This window comes from Oncorhynchus masou, chromosome 28 (assembly GCF_036934945.1).
Source record: "Oncorhynchus masou masou isolate Uvic2021 chromosome 28, UVic_Omas_1.1, whole genome shotgun sequence".
NCBI classification, from domain to species: Eukaryota; Metazoa; Chordata; class Actinopteri; order Salmoniformes; family Salmonidae; genus Oncorhynchus; species Oncorhynchus masou.
In genome coordinates this window covers 49,798,813-49,819,890 of record NC_088239.1, presented here as the reverse complement: position 1 = coordinate 49,819,890, position 21,078 = coordinate 49,798,813, and the positions used below count along the sequence as shown (strand labels likewise).

The window sequence follows — 21,078 nt, the reverse complement described above, 5'->3', positions numbered from 1 at the left end:
ATTTTTTTCTTTAAGCAATGGCTTGTTTTCTGGCCACTCTTCCTTAAAGCCCAGTTCTGTGGAGTGTACAGCTTAAAGTGGTCTTATGGACAGATACTCCAATCTCCGCTGTGGAGCTTTGCAGCTCCAGTCCCTTTGTTTCCGCTCTGATTAATGCCCTCCTTGCCTAGTCTGTGAGTTATGGTGGGCGGCACTCTCTTGACAGGTTTGTTGTGGTGCCATATTCTTTCCATTTTTTAATAATGGATTTAATGGTGCTCTGTGGGATGTTCAAAAGTTTCTGATATTTTTTTAGAACCCAACCCTGATCTGTACTTCTCCACAACTTTGTCCCTGACCTGTTTGGCGAGCTCCTTTGTCTTCATGGTACCACTTGCTTGGTGGTGCCCCTTGCTTAGTGGTATTGCAGACTCTGGGGCCTTTCAGAACAGGTGTGTATATACAGTGCCTTGCGAAAGTATTCGCCCCCCTTGAACTTTGCGACCTTTTGCCACATTTCAGGCTTCAAACATAAAGATATAAAACTGTATTTTTTTGTGAAGAATCAACAACAAGTGGGACACAATCATGAAGTGGAACGACATTTATTGGATATTTCAAACTTTTTTAACAAATCAAAAACTGAAATATTGGGAGTGCAAAATTATTCAGCCCCCTTAAGTTAATACTTTGTAGCGCCACCTTTTGCTGCGATTACAGCTGTAAGTCGCTTGGGGTATGTCTCTATCAGTTTTGCACATCGAGAGACTGAAATATTTTCCCATTCCTCCTTGCAAAACAGCTCGAGCTCAGTGAGGTTGGATGGAGAGCATTTGTGAACAGCAGTTTTCAGTTCTTTCCACAGATTCTCGATTGAATTCAGGTCTGGACTTTGACTTGGCCATTCTAACACCTGAATATGTTTATTTTTGAACGATTCCATTGTAGATTTTGCTTTATGTTTTGGATCATTGTCTTGTTGGAAGACAAATCTCCGTCCCAGTCTCAGGTCTTTTGCAGACTCCATCAGGTTTTCTTCCAGAATGGTCCTGTATTTGGCTCCATCCATCTTCCCATCCATTTTAACCATCTTCCCTGTCCTGCTGAAGAAAAGCAGGCCCAAACCATGATGCTGCCACCACCATGTTTGACAGTGGAGATGGTGTGTTCAGGGTGATGAGCTGTGTTGCTTTTACGCCAAACATAACGTTTTGCATTGTTGCCAAAAAGTTCAATTTTGGTTTCATCTGACCAGAGCACCTTCTTCCACATGTTTGGTGTGTCTCCCAGGTGGCTTGTGGCAAACTTTAAACAACACTTTTTATGGATATCTTTAAGAAATGGCTTTCTTCTTGCCACTCTTCCATAAAGGCCAGATTTGTGCAATATACGACTGATTGTTGTCCTATGGACAGAGTCTCCCACCTCAGCTGTAGATCTCTGCAGTTCATCCAGAGTGATCATGGGCCTCTTGGCTGCATCTCTGATCAGTCTTCTCCTTGTATGAGCTGAAAGTTTAGAGGGACGGCCAGGTCTTGGTAGATTTGCAGTGGTCTGATGCTCTTTCCATTTCAATATTATCGCTTGCACAGTGCTCCTTGGGATGTTTAAAGCTTGGGAAATATTTTTGTATCCAAATCCGGCTTTAAACTTCTTCACAACAGTATCTCGGACCTGCCTGGTGTGTTCCTTGTTCTTCATGATGCTCTCTGCGCTTTTAACGGACCTCTGAGACTATCACAGTGCAGGTGCATTTATACGGAGACTTGATTACACACAGGTGGATTGTATTTATCATCATTAGTCATTTAGGTCAACATTGGATCATTCAGAGATCCTCACTGAACTTCTGGAGAGAGTTTGCTGCACTGAAAGTTAAGGGGCTGAATAATTTTGCACGCCCAATTTTTCAGTTTTTGATTTGTTAAAAAAGTTTGAAATATCCAATAAATGTCGTTCCACTTCATGATTGTGTCCCACTTGTTGTTGATTCTTCACAAAAAAATACAGTTTTATATCTTTGTTTGAAGCCTGAAATGTGGCAAAAGGTCGCAAAGTTCAAGGGGGCCGAATACTTTCACAAGGCACTGTATATACTGAGATCATGTGACAGATCATGTGACACTTAGATTGCACACAGGTGGACTTTATTTAACTAATTATTGGAGACTAAATATAGTTTACCTGTTAACAATATTAGCCATGCCCGTCTGTTTTGCCCCATAGTTGTTTACATTTTCTGTTGTAGTTCTGTTTGCTGTCAAACGTCCCAGACAAGGACACCTAATTCAACTTGTCAACTAATCCTGACCGCAATTAATTGAATCAGGTTTTTTTTGTCTTGGGATACAATAAAAATGTGTACTGTTGGGGGTTCTCGATGGACTAGAGTTGGGAACCATGAGTATGGGGTTAATTTATTACTCATAACTATAATTGTGTGCCTGTCTCACTGATATATTTCAGATGTCTTTGTCCGTATGGATAGACCACTGAGAGCCTGAAGATGAGATGCTGATTTAGCCACGGATCTTCTGCTGACTCAAGCATGACTTTTGGGAAGAGGAGCATTGTGGGAAAAGTTGTTCTTGTCTCCTAAACTCCAAGGCTGTTTGTGAAAAAGAAACTGGGTCAGACATGAACGGTAAGGGCTGTCACCTCTTGGTCTCTCCCTCTGGTGTACCCCCATCGCTGGGCATGATCACAGGACAGCAGGCCCCCTCCATCAGGATGCCTATACGCACCACCCTGTCCCCAGGATTCTGTGCCACCCTGAGCCCCTCTCCAGTGGGTAGCAGCTGGGGTAGAGGAGGGGGTGGCCACCCCTCCCAGGTACCCCTCAGCTCCAGGACAAACTCTGGGAGTTCTGTCCTGCTCCCTGCCCTGAGCCTCCGCAGGCAGATGTTGACCAATGGGAAACAGCCAAATGTGTCAAGTGTCTCACAGATGTCAAGGCAACAAGTGCCCGCCCAGCAACTCCCACCCATCAGCATTTCAGCCACCAATCAGGGCATGGCGTCTGACTGCTCTGACAGTGGTGTCAAAGGTACGTTCTTGTAAGCTTTGTCGATATACAGTATTACATGCAGACTAATACATTTACACGAGTGTAGATGTGAGTGATGTCTTGACATTTTATGTAGGATAAGGTCATTTCCATGTGAAAGGTTCCATGAGCACTAACATGTGAAGTTCATAGGAGGATATCAAATTGGGTGTCAAATGAAAGCTAAGGCTCTATTTATGTTTTATTAAGACATGTACATTTTTCAACCATTTCCATTCTAGAAATTAGGAATAAGCACAGGCTTTTATTTCTTGTCAAACAGGTGGAAAAGAGGTCTTAGAAAACATCTACCAAAAAAAGACTTAAAATATATTAGAAATAAACTGCAAAAAAATAAACATCCCTTTTTCAAGACCCCGTCTTTCAAAGATAATTCGTAAAAATCCATTGTAAAGGGTTTAAACACTATTTCCCATGCTTGTTCAATGAACCATGAACAATTAATGAACATGCACCTGTGGAACGGTGGTGAAGACACTCACAGCTTACAGACGGTAGCAATTAAGGTCATAGTTATGAAAACTTAGGACACTAAAGAGGCCTTTCTACTGACTCAAGCACAGAACGAGCAGTATGCCTCATCCCATTGAGCTGGGACCTGTTGGATCGGAGGTTGAGGGCTTGGGCCATTCCCCCCAGAAATGTCCGGGAACTTGCAGGTGCCTTGGTGGAAGAGTGGGGTAACATCTCACAGCAAGAACTGGCAAATCTGGTGCAGTCCACGAGGAGGAGATGCACTGCAGTACTTAATGTAGCTGGTGGCCACACCAGATACTGACTGTTACTTTTGATTTTGCACACAGGTGGACTTTATTTAACTAATTATTGGAGACTAAATATAGTTTACTTTGTTCAGGGACACATTATTCCATTTCTGTTAGTCACATGGAACTGTGGAACTTGTCTGTGGAACTTGTTCAGTTGTTGAATCTTATGTTCATACAAATATTTACACATGTTAAGTTTGCTGAAAATAAACGCAGTTGACAGTTTTCTTTCTTTTTTTTTACATCAAAACACAATAATGTTGAAGACCCCTGCCAACTAATATCAACATTTTAGTTATGGGGGGAAAAATTCTGCCTTCTGCAAGTTTCCGTTGCCAAAATCTTCATGATATTTTCACATTTCTCTCCCTCATTAGGGGGGGGGGGATAATGACAGTTCACAGAAGTGACAAGTAAAGGTAGACCTGCCAGTTAGTTCTAGTGTTTTTACTGATATTCATTTAGTTAATTTTGTAGACTAGGTGATTAAAACAAATTGGTTACAGAATTTCTGCAAATGAATTAGCTACAATGGGAACTCCAAGCAGTCACAAACCACAGTTGGGTCACCTGCTACTGTCCTCCCATCCACTGGCATTCTGTTATGTTCAGCTGACAACTGTTTTCTTTCTCTTTCTGTCGTCTGGTGGTCAAAGCAAGTGTGTGAAAAGTCTAGACAACCCCTCCCTCTCTCACTCCCTCTCTCTTCAATGAATGTCCCCTCTCCCGGCTCTTACTGACACTCCCTTTCCATTTACTATAACCAGGATCCTCACCCACTGAACACTGACCGACACTGGACGTCCATGGACATTGAAAAGTAGTTTGCATTTGGTCCTGGCCTTGATTTCAACATCCACAGACGTCTGTACTGACCTTCATTTGGCCCAAACATAGACGTCCATGATTCACAAGTTTGGACAGCACAGTACATTACAGTACAGTACAGTAGAGCACAGAAGAGTACACTACAGTAAAGAAATGTAGAGTATATTACAGTACAGTGCATTACAGTAGAGTATAGTACACTACAGTAAAGAAATGTAGAGTATAGTGCAGTACAGTACATTACAGTAGAACACAGAAGAGTACACTACAGTAAAGAAATGTAGAGTATAGTACAGTACAGTGCATTACAGTAGAGCACAGTAGAGTATAGTACACTACAGTAAATAAATGTAGTGTATAGTACAGTACAGTACATTACAGTAGAGCACAGTAGAGTATAGTACACTACAGTAAAGAAATGTAGTGTATAGTACAGTACAGTACATTACAGTAGAGCACAATAGAGTATAGTACACTACAGTAAAGAAATGTAGAGTATAGTACAGTACATTACAGTAGAGCACAGTAGAGTATAGTACACTACAGCAAAGAAAAGTAGAGTATGGTTCAGTACAGTACAGTACAGTAAATAAAAGTAGAGTTCAGTACAGTATACAGTAGAGCACACTATAGTGGAGTACACTATAATGTACTGTACTGTACTGTACTGAACTATACTCTACTGTACTGTACTGAAGAATACTCTACTTGACTATACTATACTGTTTTCTACTGACCTCTACTGTGTTGTACTTTGATGACCAAACTTGTGAAACATCTGTGATTGGTTAATATTTGGTCCAGTCTGGACCAACCAAATGTGGTCTTATTTGGTGGCGGAGCTCATTAAAATAATAGCCAGTGTGTGGAATAATACCTAAATCGGAGGATATTACATATTTATACCTTTGTGTACCATTTTAGGATACAACACCATGAAGAGAATGAAATGCATATCCGTAATTATGCATTTCTGTGTAGTACAGATCAGGGACCAATGATGAAATTCCATTACTGCAATTCAGTTACTGGGTGTAAATCCACTTCATTTACTGTATTTCAATAACCAAAAGAGATTTAAAGATAAAATAGAAATAAAAATAGAAATAGTGACACGGGAACTAAATACAGTGCATAACGAATAACAATAATGAGTAAAAAATAACATGACTATTTACAGGAAGTAGCTATAAGCATCTGCACAGGTCTTCCAGGAAATTGTTAAAAGTAGTCCTTGTGCAGAGAGTTATACAGTTCGTTAAACTTTGAAATCAGTGGTTTTTGTTTGGCATACAATTTAAGAGAGAAAATAAATCGGAGTCTCAGCGCAGTTCCTTTAGTGTGGAATTGCCCATAACTGTAATTGTTTTGATCAGTCTTGACTTTGTCCCCTCATTATGAAATATTGTGACCCTCGTGACCTTTGGTTAGTTATCCTCTCTAGGTGCACTTGTCCCTCCAAATATATTGAAAGCACCCTATTAAAGGAATCAGCTGTTTAATAGCTAGCTAAATGTTCCCTACCATAAACGACTGATTTAAAGCCTGATACCTATACCCTCCAAAGAACCGGTATGGAGGACCTCTTCCTCCCTTTCAATTGAAAGATCACAGTGTGCACATGTCCCAGTGATATGTTGTAAACCGCATTTCAATCAGCCCCTCTCTTCTCGCCACTCTTCAAAGTAGCACTGATTTACATAGAAGTCTTCATACTTCACTTCAATGTCGTCCTCCCACCCTAACCTCCGTTCTTCCCCAGGACTCCTTTCTCCCTGGCTTGTTTATTGATAACTAACCAAGCAGAAAACATATCCCTAAATGAGCGATGGAGGAAAAAGAGGAAGAAAAAACCAATCTCATTCGTAATTAACAGAGCAGAAAGTGTCTCTGGGCAGTTCAGGTTTGTTAGGGTGAATTACAGGATTCATAAGCTTCTATTGAGCAAGACAGAAAACAAAAATGTAGGTTTGTGTTTGATTTCTGTTGATGATATCTGCCTCATGGGTCCCTGGTGTACAAACACCGTTTGGTGTGTTAATATGGTGAAGTGAACTGTGGCAGAGATGAACAGACGATGGACCATGGATTCATTGCGTCTCTATCAAAGTCAGATACTGCCAGTACAAACAAAGAAATGTGTGTCAAGCAGGATGTCAATGGTTGGATGCAAATGGCAATGCCACAACCAATGAAGTGTGACCATTGTAGAAGACTACACAGTAGTTGGAGCTCTCACGACAATTAACACACAGTGAGAGTTCTCCACAAGTGTCTCTCTATTATCTTGGTCTGGAATTTACTTTGAATGACTTGATTCCACAATTAAGAAAGTTTTCTTTTTCAATCTTGTTTCAAGCTGTGTCGAACGATTTTGTTTGAATGTGGTCTTAGAACAAGCAGCAGCACAGGAAGGCTGGATGCTCAGATGTAAAGGCCTCTTCTTTATTATGGTTTTTATAATATTCCCAGTTGAACATGAATTTGAAACCGTGTTGATTAATTTATGAGACCTAAGAAATGTCACTCGACATTTTAGACCCTTGATCATTGATACAGTATGTGGTTCCTCACTATTTAGATATTATTATGCAAGGAGAAATGTCTGTATTTCTTTTATTTGCAAAGTATATGGTCTAATTCAAGCAAACCATGTCAAGTGATTGTATTTCCTACTGTATGACCCTGACGTTGGTGGTGAACCCTCAAAACTCTAATGGTGAACTTGTCTCTACCAGGTTACTCTGTCTCAGGACCAAGTATGCAGGTGTTGGGCCAGCCAGCTGGTGCTAACCTCTGGGTCACCAGTAGTCCGATGGTGGTCCAGAGCCTGGGCCCAGTGTCTCCTGTGAGTGCCCAGGCCTACACCTCAGGTCCTCTGGTACCACATGCCCCCCAAGACTCCCAACCCCCACAAGGCCTGATGGTACCCTACACAGATGCCAGGTGAGTCAACCTCTGCACCACTCTAGGTGGGGGAGTATACCTGCAAACTATTTTCATTGCACTGATTTCTGAGCTACTTTAAACAAAATCCATGTATGTTATTAAACAGCTGTGATACTCAACTCTACCAGACTTTCCTGGTACTGCTATCCTTACTCACATACTACAGTGTTGTGCCTCAGGTCCTTGCTCTCCAGAGAGTCCCTGGCCTCCACCACCCTGAGCCTAGCAGAGACCCAGTCAGTTCTGAGTGGCAGACAGGAGTGGCCCTATGGCTACCGGGTCCTTCCTCCACTCTGCCCACAGCAGGGCTCAACCCTTGGCAGCGAGGGGGGTGAGCTGCTCAGCATGCCCCCTGGCACTGCCATGTCAGGGAGCACCAGCATCTCCAACTCTGCGTCCCTGCCTTCCTACCTGTTTGGCGGGGATGCCAACAGCCCCCGGCAGTACTCAGCCCGTTCCAAGAAGAGGGCCCTCTCCATGTCCCCTCTGTCAGATGGCTATGGCATCGACTTCAACTCCATCATCCGCACCTCACCCACCTCGCTGGTGGCTTACATCAATGGCTCCCGGAGCTCTCCGGCCTCCCACCACACCCTTTCACCCCTCCAGCCTGAGGTCTATGGCCACTTCCTAGGGGTGAGAGGGAGCTGTATCCCTTATCCTCAGTCTCCAGGCCTCTTCAGCCTCCCAGGCTCCACGCTGGCCCTGATCCCACTGAGTGACCCCCACCCTGGGATGGAGTGTGACCGCATGCAGATGCTGGAGCAGGGAGGGGCGCTGGAGAGCCAGATGGCTAACATGGTGGTGGAGCAGCAGTGTCTCCCAGAGGAGGGAGGGACACTACAGGAGGCAGCCAGGAGTGCTAATGACCTGGTGCCATCTCTACACTTTCAGCTAGAGTTGGCCACCATCATCAGATCAGCTAGTCCACCACAGGGCCCTCCGCCTCCCTACCACTCTCACCAGCACCTCCACCTCCACAGACCTCCCAGCCACATCCAGGGCCCTGTCCCACAGGCTCCGCCAGCTCCCCCTGTGCATGGGGCCAGCCTCCTGCCCCATCCCCTGTCCCTGTTCCCCATGCTGGAGGAAGAGGAGGGGGAGACAGAGGACTACAGTGGGGGCCACTGCTGCCGCTGGGTTGACTGCAGTGCTGTGTATGACCAAAAGGAGGAGCTGGTAAGGCACATAGAGAAGCTCCATGTGGACCAGCGGAAAGGCGAGGACTTCACCTGCTTCTGGGCAGGGTGTCCACGCAGGTTCAAGCCCTTCAACGCCCGCTACAAACTCCTCATCCACATGAGAGTCCACTCAGGAGAGAAGCCCAACAAGTGCACGGTACATAGCAAATCAATCTCTGGTGAATGGCTCAAAACTGTCTATAAAATGCAAGTGTGAATCTGTTTAGTCACCCACTTGAGGATCCATTGGCTTTACCTGAACAAAATGTTACCTCAGGTATTCCACCCCCCTTATGCACAATGGTTAACATCTTTTTCCCATAAGTATGCTGAAGGTGGAAGTGAGTGCACCAGTTCACTTCCAGGCTGTCTCCCCTGTCTACTGTGAGTCAACCAGCCAATCCTCTAGACCGGAGCTGTAGAGGGCCTTTCAGCCTCTTAATAGCCTTGCTGAGACGGTTTAGAGGGAAATCGACATCCTTTAAGGTCTTTGTGTACTCTGATGTACGTCCGAAGACTGAAGGTTTGGGTCAGAAATATGGTCTCTCTCTCCTCTTAACTGTGGCCATGGGCTAATTAGTCCAGCTCTGTGATAGTTGACATGGCAGTTAACTTAATTATGTAGTTATTAAATCAGCACAAAGGCAGCGCAGCGCTTAAGTTCTGGCAGGGCACCAGTCAGCCAGCCTCCTGATCCCTGCTCTGCCACAGTCCCCTCTCTCTCTCTCTCTCTCTGAGCTACTCTACCAGGCAGTCACAGGGCCTGTCAGCAGCCAAGAGCCTGCCAGGCAGGGACAGACTTGGCTGGGGTTCTGGGAAGGTGATGTTCCCTGGCCCGGTTCTGATTGGGTCTGGTTCTGTGGCCAAGGAGAGAGAGACTTGAATGGAGCTCATCTGAAGGCCATGTATCCTTGGATCTGGTACTGATGAGGAGGATTGGCTGGATTCCCCTGAGACAGGTGCTCCCAGTACTAGTGCTACTGGTGGTTCTCTCAGATGTGCTGTTAGAGAAGGCTACGTTTGGTTCTTTCACGGCATGACAACATACCATGTTCAAAGCCAAAGTTTAGTTGACAGATGAGTTGTTCTGCTCTGTATAGCCTTCCTGTGCTGTAATTGCAATTATAGGAGTCCTTCTGGAGCCATAGCAGCACATAACCTATGCACATTAGTTGCAGTAGTGAGCTCGGGCTCTTTTCTAGGCTCATCAAGCTGGAAGTGTAGAGTTTTTTCTTTTAACTGATTACGAAAACAAAACTGTAGAAATTATATTGGACCTACATCTTTACTCTTTCCAGGTTGCTATGAGTCACCGAAAAGAAAGCTGAATAGTTAGGAAGAATAAAACATTTTAGAACAATTTTGACCGCAAGGAAATCAAACACATTTTCTGGACTCCGAATGTGGCCCGCAGGCAAACTGACTTTGACATCCCTGGTCGAGACAATTGTAGAGATACATCCCGCCCTCAACCCCACTGGGAACATACTTGAGGTTCAGATGAGTAAGAGGTCAACAATTCTCATTCCTTGACTCGTTTCGCTGCTTCTTGGTTAGACAATTATTAACTGGGTGCATACCTGTGGTCGACCTTTCGCTCCAAAACACTCACTTATTAGTACCAACCAGTCACGTTGCTATGGAGGCTGCTGCTGAAGTCAGAGGGTTCTGTGTACCATGTAATCATGTGTTACAGGGGAAAATATCCAGGGTCATGCCCAAAAACAGAACATTGGAAATGGCACCTTATTCCCTATTTAATAGAGTGCCTATTTGGACATACCCATTGTGTGACATCTCATCATCCCAGGCTTGATTTCAGTGTACGCTGAAAAAGTCAGACTGAAAAGAAATAGAGCGAGGTCAGTCTAATTGACAGAAACTGTCAGAAAACCCATACGTACGGAACAAAACAGTCTGAGCAATCAAAGTCAGAGCCGAGGAGCTAGACAGGCAGCAGAGAACCAGTTCTACTTCACTAAAAACATCTTAGATGCCATGCCAGTCAATTGTCCGAGAATTACACTCGGTCTTATTGTGAGGAATGATTGACAGGAAGGATGGGGCTGGTGAATGGCAAACAGAGGCGCGAGCCGCCCGCCCAGCCCGTAGCATTACAATGAAGTAGATCTGATTACGCAGCACACTGCCCCACATACACCAGGCAAGCCATGACTTGTACCTGTCAGCTCTCAGTGCGTGAAGGTGATTGAGCACTTTCTTAACACATAGTTGATTCATCTGTGTATTTAGTATATGCCTTATCACTGGGATTTCAACACTTTCAACAGTTTTCAAACGGGTTTGGAGCTTTGGAAAGCACCGAGAGCAACGCCTTTGTAAACACATTAGCTAATCATGTTTTTTGCTCGACATTCATTTGATGATTTACTGTTCGAAGGATGAACAATTACCGCCATAGTTAATAATGGTTACATTTTCCAGCTTATCAGAACAGCTTTAGATGTTGTGCAATAGATTCGTACAGTTTCTTGGAAAGCTGAACCATATCTCCTTCTACAGTAACTATATTATTTTCTAATGGAAGCTCCCTGTGTTGTTGGATCTGGATCGTAGTTAATTAAATAGAGAGACATATGGGGTTCCCAAGCAACTGTGGAGGCCAGGGTTCCTCTAGCTTAGTCAGTTTAATAAAGCACTCCATGGGAATACAGGCATTCAAGTGTCATGGTAGCTGCATGGCTGTGCAATTAAGATGAACCAGGAAGCTATCAGTCAGCTCAGATAATTCCCGTTGGTTACTCAATCCACATTGCTGCAGTGTGATGTTCAGCTACGTGAATGATATAGACAATATCTTGACACATCCTGGAGTTACCGGTTTTGTTTGGGCCCCAAAGCATGTACATCTTCTGAATTATAAATGGTCTTGATGCTGGGTGTTCTATTCTGCGCTAGAGTTCTTGAGTTGTAGGTTCACTTGAGGAATCACAGTGTGCATTTTAGCATATCTCTTATTGATGTTCGAAGACTGTAGCCGTTAAGGTGTAACACAACCCCAGTAGTTCGGTTTTAATCCACTTAGTTTCCCTTACAATGGACAGCTTGAAATTCTAGTCCTGCCCGCAACGGCATAGAATGCAGGCCTGATGGGATTTATGGTTTGCCAAGATTTTTAGCGCCATCTCTACAACCGTAAGGAGGGAAATAACTTGATTTTGCCGCCAGAAACCGGTTCAGACTTCAAAGTATTTTAACGCACCAGCTTATTCTCCAGCTTCTGTAACCGTTTTCAGCTCTTGTTTTAAAGACCTCAAAATCTCATGAACTAACTTTTTGCACTTAAAGAAGATGACGATAGATGAGAAGATAAGAGGGAGAGGAGACGTTGACTGGGCATGAGGAGAGGATATGTGAGAGGGGGTGAGATTTGAGCGTTTGAAGAAGATAAGAAAGGGAGTTGAGCTGTAGATAAGTGTAAGGAAAGCGTTCTGTAAAGATGTGGGGGAAAACAGGGGGCACATGGAAGGGATGGAGAAGACAGTAGAAGAGAGAGTGGAGATGTGAGAGAGAGGCGATGTGAGAGAGATGAGTTGTGAGAGAGAGGAGATGTGAGAGGAGATGTGAGAGAGTGGAGATGTGAGAGAGAGGAGATGTGAGAGAGAGGAGATGTGAGGGAGAGGAGATGTGAGGGAGAGGAGATGTGAGAGAGAGGAGATGTGAGAGAGTGGAGATGTGAGAGGAGATGTGAGAGAGTGGAGATGTGAGAGAGAGGAGATGTGAGAGAGAGGAGATGTGAGAGGGAGGAGATGTGAGAGAGTGGAGATGTGAGAGAGAGAGAGGGGAGATGTGTGAGAGAGAGAGGAGACGTGAGAGAGAGAGAGGAGACGTGAGAGAGAGAGAGACGACGTGAGAGAGAGAGTGGAGACGTGAGAGGGAGGAGATGTGAGAGAGTGGAGATGTGAGAGGGAGGATATGTGAGAGGGAGGAGATGTGAGAGAGAGAGAGAGGAAACGTGAGAGAGAGAGAGAGAGAGAGAAGAGATGTGAGAGAGAGAGTGGAGACGTGGGAGGGAGGAGATGTGAGAGAGTGGAGATGTGTGAGGGAGGAGATGTGAGAGAGAGGAGATGTGAGAGAGAGAGAGAGAGGAGACGTGAGAGAGAGGAGATGTGAGAGAGAGGAAAGAGGCTGAGGCACTATAGAGGGCACTAGACTGACTCTGCTGGCACGCTGTGGGCGGGTCATTGTTCCCCAGGGCATGCCCGACTGCCAGGACCTGTCAGGAGGCTGGCTGTGGCATTCAGCTCCACTGAGGAGCCATGTTGCTGTCTATTCAGACCCTCTGTCCCTCACAGCAGCTAAAAGGGGACTCTAAGCTTTATTAGCAAGAGTGTGTGTGTGTGCGTGTGTGAGAGTGTGAGTGTGCATGACAGGCCACTCCTGGGCACCGCTGGGCTCCTGGCAGTATATTTGTGTGTGATGCTGGTTCTCAGTTCTCTTCCCATCCCCAGGCTGAATGGCTATTTATCCTGCTCATTCTCCCTGGCCTGTATTTTTCTTATGCTAGCCCGTCTGAATGGTCCGATGCTGATCCTTTTCTCTTCACTGTGGTTTGGAGTGTCCGGTCGTGGTGTACTTCCCTGGTATGCCACCGTTTTAGAGAGCATTTGGACAGAATATCCTGCTGTGTGTGAAGAAGACTTGTGAAAGACTAGAAAGACTATGGAATGGTGGTGGCTTTCTCCACTTTCAGGGATACTTCTGTTAGGTCATTACTCGTGCCCCCAGACAAGCAGGACATAGAGTGCAGTGGTAAAGACCCACAAGGAGAGATATCGTCATCGTTGCATGGGAGACCTCATCTGTAAGCACTAAAATGCTGTTGATTGTGCCCCGAATTCACACATTCGCTATGATACAGTCATTGCAGAATATGTTTGCTATCTCTAATAGGCTGGTGAGCACTGATAGAATTTTCAGGCATATCTGCCTCCCTCTCTCCCTCTTGAATTACTTAAGGCTTATAAAGTCTGACTCCCATTCCTTCTGACAATATGAACATATGGTTGCCATCAGCAGGAGTCATAATGGCCTTACTGGAATTGAGGGTCAAAGTTAGGCATAATGAGTTTTGGCATAATGGCCGTACTCTGCTGGGGGTTTTGCTCGGGAAGGGTGTACAGTATGTTCGTGCCTGCTGTTTTCCAGCTTCCAGACAGAACAACATCGAGTGTAGTGGCTGTTGAGTAGGTAACACTTTGCCTATACAGAGCGTTAGAGATTTGAATTTTATCGCGATATTGTCTTGCAAGAAGAGAGTGGCAATGTTGATTCAGATAGAGTTCAGAGGAGAAATACAGTCGGGAAGTTAGCATTATGTTATTACGCAAATCAAAGGAATCAAAGGAGTGAATCAAAGGAATATGCCCCATAGCGATGCAGACGAATGTGATGAGTCAAATATTAAAGGATCTGATTCATTTGTAGTTGGTCAGCTCAGACTGAGGGAGAGGTATAGCTATGCAAGGAATCCAGTCCTGGAGGGACAATAATAAAATGGGTCATGGTTCCATGACTTTACTCTGTGAAACTGAAGTAAGGACATTCCAAGCCCTTTGACTGTGGAGTGAGAGAGCAAAGTACTAGTCTTGACTTACAGTAGGAAACTGTGATGATTCACATGTCTTAAGGGTGAGGTCATTGCAGTGAGGTGGTAGTACTCAGGGGCGTACTGGAACCAGAAGTCGTCTCGGGCATTTCTAACACACTGGCCTATTTTTCTCCTTGAGGCCCCCAGACACACCAGCCTATTTTATTTCTTGAGGCCCCCACACACACCGGCCTATTTTATTTCTTGAGGCCCCCACACACACCGGCCTATTTTATTTCTTGAGGCCCCCACACACACCGGCCTATTTTATTTCTTGAGGGCACCATTATTAGCCAGATAATGATAATTTTGCAAAAACAAGTTTGACAGGCACAATAGGCTGAAAGTGGAAGGCCATCTGGCATTTGCCCGAAGTGACAGATGGCCAGTCTGCCACTGGTAGTACTGCACAAAGGAGAGCTGTTTAGTTCTGCTGACTTGGATCAGCTTCCATCCACTACTCTTGAATCCCATAGCTTGTGACAGCTAGTGTACCTGGGCAGGGAGCAAGCCCTTTTGACGAGGAACAAACCCCTCTTTACCTTAACCTCTCTACCAGTTGGTGGTTGCATGTTTCTACAATGCGTTCATCTGTCAACACATTTAGATCCTACACGACCCTTGAGACAAGACAGATTCTACAGACTGAAGTCTGTGTACACACAGATACTGACCCCTGCTGGACACATTGACCACCACACCTCTTATAGTGTTAACCAGTGGTAGTTTACATATCGAGAGCTTCTATCTGCATTAAAATTGGGTTATTGATATACCCTTGTTTTGTGCAATGTTCTCAAATCTATATACTACTCATGTTGTTAAGTCCAAAAGAAAACAACATAAAAATTGCTGACACCTTTCAAACCAATTATCTCAGAGAATCCTATGTTTTGCAGAAATAACTTTATAGTCTCAATCTCTCCATATGCTGAATGTTTGGATGTTGTTTTGTGGACCCCTGATGTACAGTATAGGTTAATGATAGGGATATTAAGTGTACACTATCCCTCTTCTCCCTGTGCCCTTTGTGTGTTGTTGCAGTTTGAGGGCTGTCAGAAGGCTTTCTCTCGGCTGGAGAACCTGAAGATCCACCTGCGCAGCCACACTGGAGAGAAGCCTTATCAATGCCAGCACCCCGGCTGCCACAAAGCCTTCAGCAACTCCAGCGACCGAGCCAAGCATCAGCGCACCCACCTGGACACGGTGAGTTGAGTGAGATATCTCAGACAGACACACAGGAAACGCACGCATTGAGAATTGAGACACTGATCTCTTACTCTAAGTGTTCTTCCTTGTTCACTCTCTTGTGCTCTCTCATTCTCTGTTTTTTCTTCTTTTCTCTGTCGCTGCCTTGTTTTCCTCTCTCGAGCGGGACTTACCCACATGGCAGCTAGCTAGCGTTTCCACCTTCAAGAAAGCTGTACACAAATGCTTCTGTGTAGACTTATATCTAGACAGCATCTATGTGATGTGTATGCTCTTATTGACTATATAGAACCCAGGACTCCCTGGAAAACCATGGCTGAGTGGACTATCCTGGCTAAATAAATCCAATCAAATCAAATGACATACATGCACACACTGCAAGTCGAAACTGGAAGCTGTTGGTTTTGTGACATTCCCAGTTGTGTGTGGCCGTGTGCGTGTTTGTGCAGAAGCCGTACGCGTGTCAGATCCCTGGTTGTGTAAAGCGCTACACTGACCCCAGCTCCCTGCGCAAGCACGTCAAATCCCATTCATCCAAAGAGAGGCAGTTGAGGAAGAAGGTCAGTATGGAGCTGCCTGGACTCCACTTTTTACACTTGAAAATTTGCTCAATCACCCTCAGCAATTTACACTTTGCAGTGAAAGGATCCCCTTGACTGTATCACAGTCTCAATGTCTTTTGAGACACCCGCTCTCTTTCACAGCCTCTTACTTTCCCCCACTTCTATGGTATCGCAAACACATCCACTTATACAGTACACTAACGCAGAGTGCCTCCACATATTGTTGTGTAAATCTAGTTGATTTTCTTTGCTGCGCTGTGATGCTCAGACCATATTAAACTCCCCGTTGTGGATAATTATGCTCATTAATTCTATCTTACGGTTAAGGTTACGTCACCATAGATACAATTTGCCGCAGGAGGTGGGCTGTTTCTATAAAAAAGTATTGTTTTTACGAATGCTCCCACATTCACTGGTTTTTCATTAGCAAGTTAGTTTATTCTCTACTTGCATGTATACTGATCTCTGTATCTCTGTGATTGGTCTAAAGCTGAGGTTGTCCGTTGACATGAGCCAAGAGGCATTAACGGATTGCCTAACCATCCAACCCCTGAAACCCAGCCTCTCTCCTCTGGACATGATTGACAGAAGGTTGGGCCAATCCCCTAGCCCCTCCATAGATCACTACACAGGTACACATCATCCAGATGCTCTGACTGTGCCTTTATTTAGAGTTAGGTAGACCTATTCGGGTGTGAAATCCATGGTTTGATATGTACGTATATTCTTCTTAATTAGAGTCTCAGTGATGGGTTTATGTTGCGTGTAGCCCTGTCCAGTGTATCTATATCTCTATTTTGTTGTCTGTGTTTTATAGATTTGCTGTCCAGTGGCCAGTCAAGCCACTGTGTATCTCTATCCATCCCTGTCCCTCCAGCTGTTCCACAGGACCAACGCTCCTCAAACAGCTCACACCTGGCTCTGCAGGACAGTTACAGGTACTGCAGCCACACAGCAGAACAACTAGTGTTAGACATTCTAATCTATTTGAGTTCACCACAGAAGTGTATTCAGCTTTGACTATGAGGCAATTCTAGAGTTTTTTGTGCGTGTGTGTGTGTGTCATTGCCGGGGCGGCAGGGTAGCCTAGTGGTTAGAGTGTTGGACTAGTAACCGGAAGGTTGCAAACCCCCGAGCTGACAAGGTACAAATCTGTCGATCTGCCCCTGAACAGGCAGTTAACCCACTGTTCCTAGGCCGTCATTGTAAATAAGAATTTGTTATTAACTGACTTGCCTAGTTAAATAAAGGTAAAAAAAATAATTTACAAAAAAAAATAATTAAAACAAATATGCAGAGTGAACATTTGCATTTATGATAAACAATGGGTATTCATACAAGGGTGTTTTACCTATACTCAAATGATGAAAATTCATTAGCAGCTGTCACAATCTGGACCATGCTAAACTTCCCTGACTTCTGTCACTTAGTACTTGTTGCTGTGGTAGTGATGTGGGAATCGTTTTCTAAGACATTGGTGCTGAGAACATTTCCATTCGAAAAGTTCACCGTGGTGATATGTGCACAGTGCGTGCTATACTGTAATTCTGTATTAAATATTCAAATGTGCAGGAGACCTAGTCTTGATCTAAAAAAGTGGGTGCTATTTAAAAATGTCATCATGCATAGTCATACTTAGTCACACATTTGTATCTCTGTAACTAAGGCTACTCATCATAAATGCAGTAATCAATTTACAGTAAACATATAGGATTAGAAGTCGAGCAAGGATTTCGATAACTGCGTTCAATGTTCCTTCCTTGAGACTTTGAGAATTCAGTCACGTTCCCAGATCTTGTGTAACGGTTGAGGCATGTACATTGAATGTGTTTCCTAGTTATGACAAGTGCTGGTTCATGAAAGTCCTGAAAGTCATTACCTTAAGAACAGTTTTTCAGTCTCTCTCACTTCCTTCTGGGTAATCAATTACCAGCGTTCTTGGAATTCTGCAGGTGAAAAAAAATGATTCCTGTATATTGTGAAAGAACTTACTTAGTCCTGTTGAAAGCCACAGCCCCTTCAAGACACTCTATTCATGGCTTTTGTCAGATACTTTTCTCGGTGTGTCTAAGACATAGACGGCGAGATATGTGTTTTAATGGCATGGCTGGTGGGCATAATGTCTGGCTTTCTGACAATGTGTCAGACAATGATGAATAGATGGTTATATTTCTCATCCATCCTGGTAAAGTGGTTTGGTTTTTGAAACATGTTCACATCTACTTTCTGGGAAGAGAACCTGCTGCAGGCCCAGTTGCATCTGTTGGGCAAGCGACTTGGTATTTCTATTCATTTTGAGTTCCCGTTGGCAGAGTGAGTGTAGCCATGACTGATTTAAATGCCTATCCCTTTTTCCTTCTTTTTTTTCTGATCTGAAACAAATAAGTACTTAAACGTCGGTTGTCATGGCTTCATGGCAGTAAGCTCATAGTTAGAATAATCTGATTAAAATAAAGCACCATTTTCTCCCCTTTTGAAAGACCCCAATGGGCTTTTTTGTGGCCCGCAGCACCTCAGCTGTGAAGAGAGCGGTTGGGAAGAGGTTTTACAGGTTGGGAATGGCCAGCAAAACTGTTGCCTGGTCAGCCCACAAAAAAAAAACATTTCTTCATCCATGCACTTCAAAGGCGGTGAGAAGGAGTGTTTTCTGAAGTTTTGGGCAGCCAGATGCTCATGGCTTCTCAATGACACTGATTGATTGTCCTGGTAGCAGCGGTAGGCCGCAGCATTCACCACAGGATTCTGGGTACACAATCAGCCAATGAAAGCAGGCCTTGCTTTGCCTCATCAGTCTCTAGGGCCTGCATTAGTGGATGCTATAGCCACCATCTAGAGTGGCTCAGGAATTCAATAAGTGAATTATAAAATTGGAAAAATACCATTCAGAGGCTCTGGGAAGAGGATTGCTGTAATTACTTTTCTAGATGTTAAATCGATTGTAAAATCCCATTTGCTATTTTATTCACTGCCATTATGTGATTTCTTTATTTCCTCATTCAGCCTGTGCATTGTTATCCCCTTAATCAATTGCATTGTAAACACCTCAATTATTTTAATTATTACCCTGGTGCCAGCCAGCAAGAAAAATGAAAAAGGTTTACAGATACACCATAAAAGCACACATTGTTTGGCTTTCCTTCTAAGGATGTTCTTCACAATATCCTCTTTCTTACTTTCTGGTGCTTGGTATGAGAAAAGAAGGTTGCCATATTTAAGTAACCAGGCATTTTAGTCTGGGCAAACAGACTAAAACAAGTCATTAAGATTTCTCTCACGTATCTGTGCTTAGTTAACATGGGTTATTTAAAGTCTGAGAGGTGTGCTATGTTACTACCCCTCAGTGATGAGTTAGCGGCCATTTTTAAACTTGTCAGATATCAGTGTCTTTTCACTGAAAGAGCTGTCTGTGGGGCAAGGGTGCAACTTTGTGTTGCTTATTTGGGGAGGGGTCCGACATAAAAAACAACAACTGTGAAATGGTTGTTCCTGGTGAATTTTGAAGTGAAATACATCCAAAATGTTCCTGATAATTTGGTCAATATATCCCAATCACAACATTTCTGTATTACTTTAAACTGTTGTTCTAACACTACATTTACACAAACAATTAGTGCTTTTTGAGGTTGGTTCGGTTTTGCTTAGATTATTAAAGAATAATCATGGTTTTTGATTCAAGTTTTGATTATTTATTTTTAGCAAATGCACCATGCATTATGTGGGTTGAATGCTGTAACAGCACAGATTAATAAGAGTCCCATGATGGTAGTGAATGTTCATTACTGCTTATCACTTATTAACCATAGAGAGTTATTGATTCACATAATTTTACTTTTAATAAAATAGTTTAAAGAAGATTTCAGTTGTTGCGTATATTACATTTGTTTTATTTGATGACTTTATTATTTAATTCCAAGTCATCATCTCATCTCTATAGAGCTGCTGGCTATGCTGTCTGACAAAATCACTATTGTAGTAGTTCTTCAATGTAAATAAGGCATACTTTAATAACTTCTGAATTCCAACTATCAATCACTTAGATCATGTATTTTCAGGTAGAGATAACTCATGAAGCAACTGCGGTCTCTCTCTCTCTCTCTCTCTCTATCTCTATCTCCATGTCTGCCCCACACTTATCTAAACTAGCAGGCATAGAATAAGGTCATTGTAGTTAAATGTTTTCTGCTCTAAACTACGTAGAATACTAAAACTCCCTACTACATCACACAGTTCAGGCTTGAAGTGATTCATCTCTAGAGATACTGTGCAATGTGCTTATTGAGCTCACAGGAAGAAAAAAAATGGAATTCAAATAATTGAACCGAAGTCAGGCAATTAGTTGTTTAAAAGCCGGAAAATAACTGAAATGTCTGTTAATCACTCAGCACTAGTTTACACATTACACAGGCAGCCCAATTCTGTCCAATCAGAACACCTCTTTTGCAAAACCCCTTTAAGTGTCATAACCTATTATGCTTATTTGTATACTTTTCACTATGCTTTTCACCCCTTCTAATTCTGTAGCCTACTAGAAACAAGATATTTTAAAGTTTATAATATTACCAAAGTTGTCTTTGAACTCCCAAAAATGTGTCCAATATACCCATTAACAATATCACTCATTTTGATAAATATCACTCATGCGCATTACGTCACTTCACAATATAAACTTTCTCCAAAAACATCCTTTTCTACATCATTCTTATTCGTGTTTATGAATTTACCATGTCAAACTTGACTACTATTTTATTTGTTCCAAGTTAGCTCACAAAGTTGAGGGTTTGTTAACCTTTCTAGGGCAGCGCGCGAAATTCAAAAATATTTAGAAATATGTAACTTTCACACATTAACAAGTCCAATACAGCAAATGAAAGATAAACTTCTTGTTAGTCTACCCATCGTGTCCGATTTCAAAAATGCTTTACAG

The 21,078-nt window shown here is 43.4% G+C and overlaps 1 protein-coding gene across 1 annotated transcript in view; it reads left to right on the top strand.

The window, feature by feature from the left end:
• glis3 (GLIS family zinc finger 3) overlaps positions 1-21,078 on the top strand; it is a 35,283-nt gene that overhangs the window by 9,928 nt on the left and 4,277 nt on the right. Inside the window, exons 2-8 of the mRNA XM_064942409.1 lie at positions 2,446-3,025; positions 7,380-7,587; positions 7,770-8,928; positions 15,427-15,588; positions 16,041-16,151; positions 16,645-16,786; positions 16,972-17,092. Coding sequence (XP_064798481.1) covers positions 2,617-3,025; positions 7,380-7,587; positions 7,770-8,928; positions 15,427-15,588; positions 16,041-16,151; positions 16,645-16,786; positions 16,972-17,092 — 2,312 coding nt within the window. The 5' untranslated portion in view covers positions 2,446-2,616. The remainder of the gene's footprint in view (positions 1-2,445; positions 3,026-7,379; positions 7,588-7,769; positions 8,929-15,426; positions 15,589-16,040; positions 16,152-16,644; positions 16,787-16,971; positions 17,093-21,078) is intronic.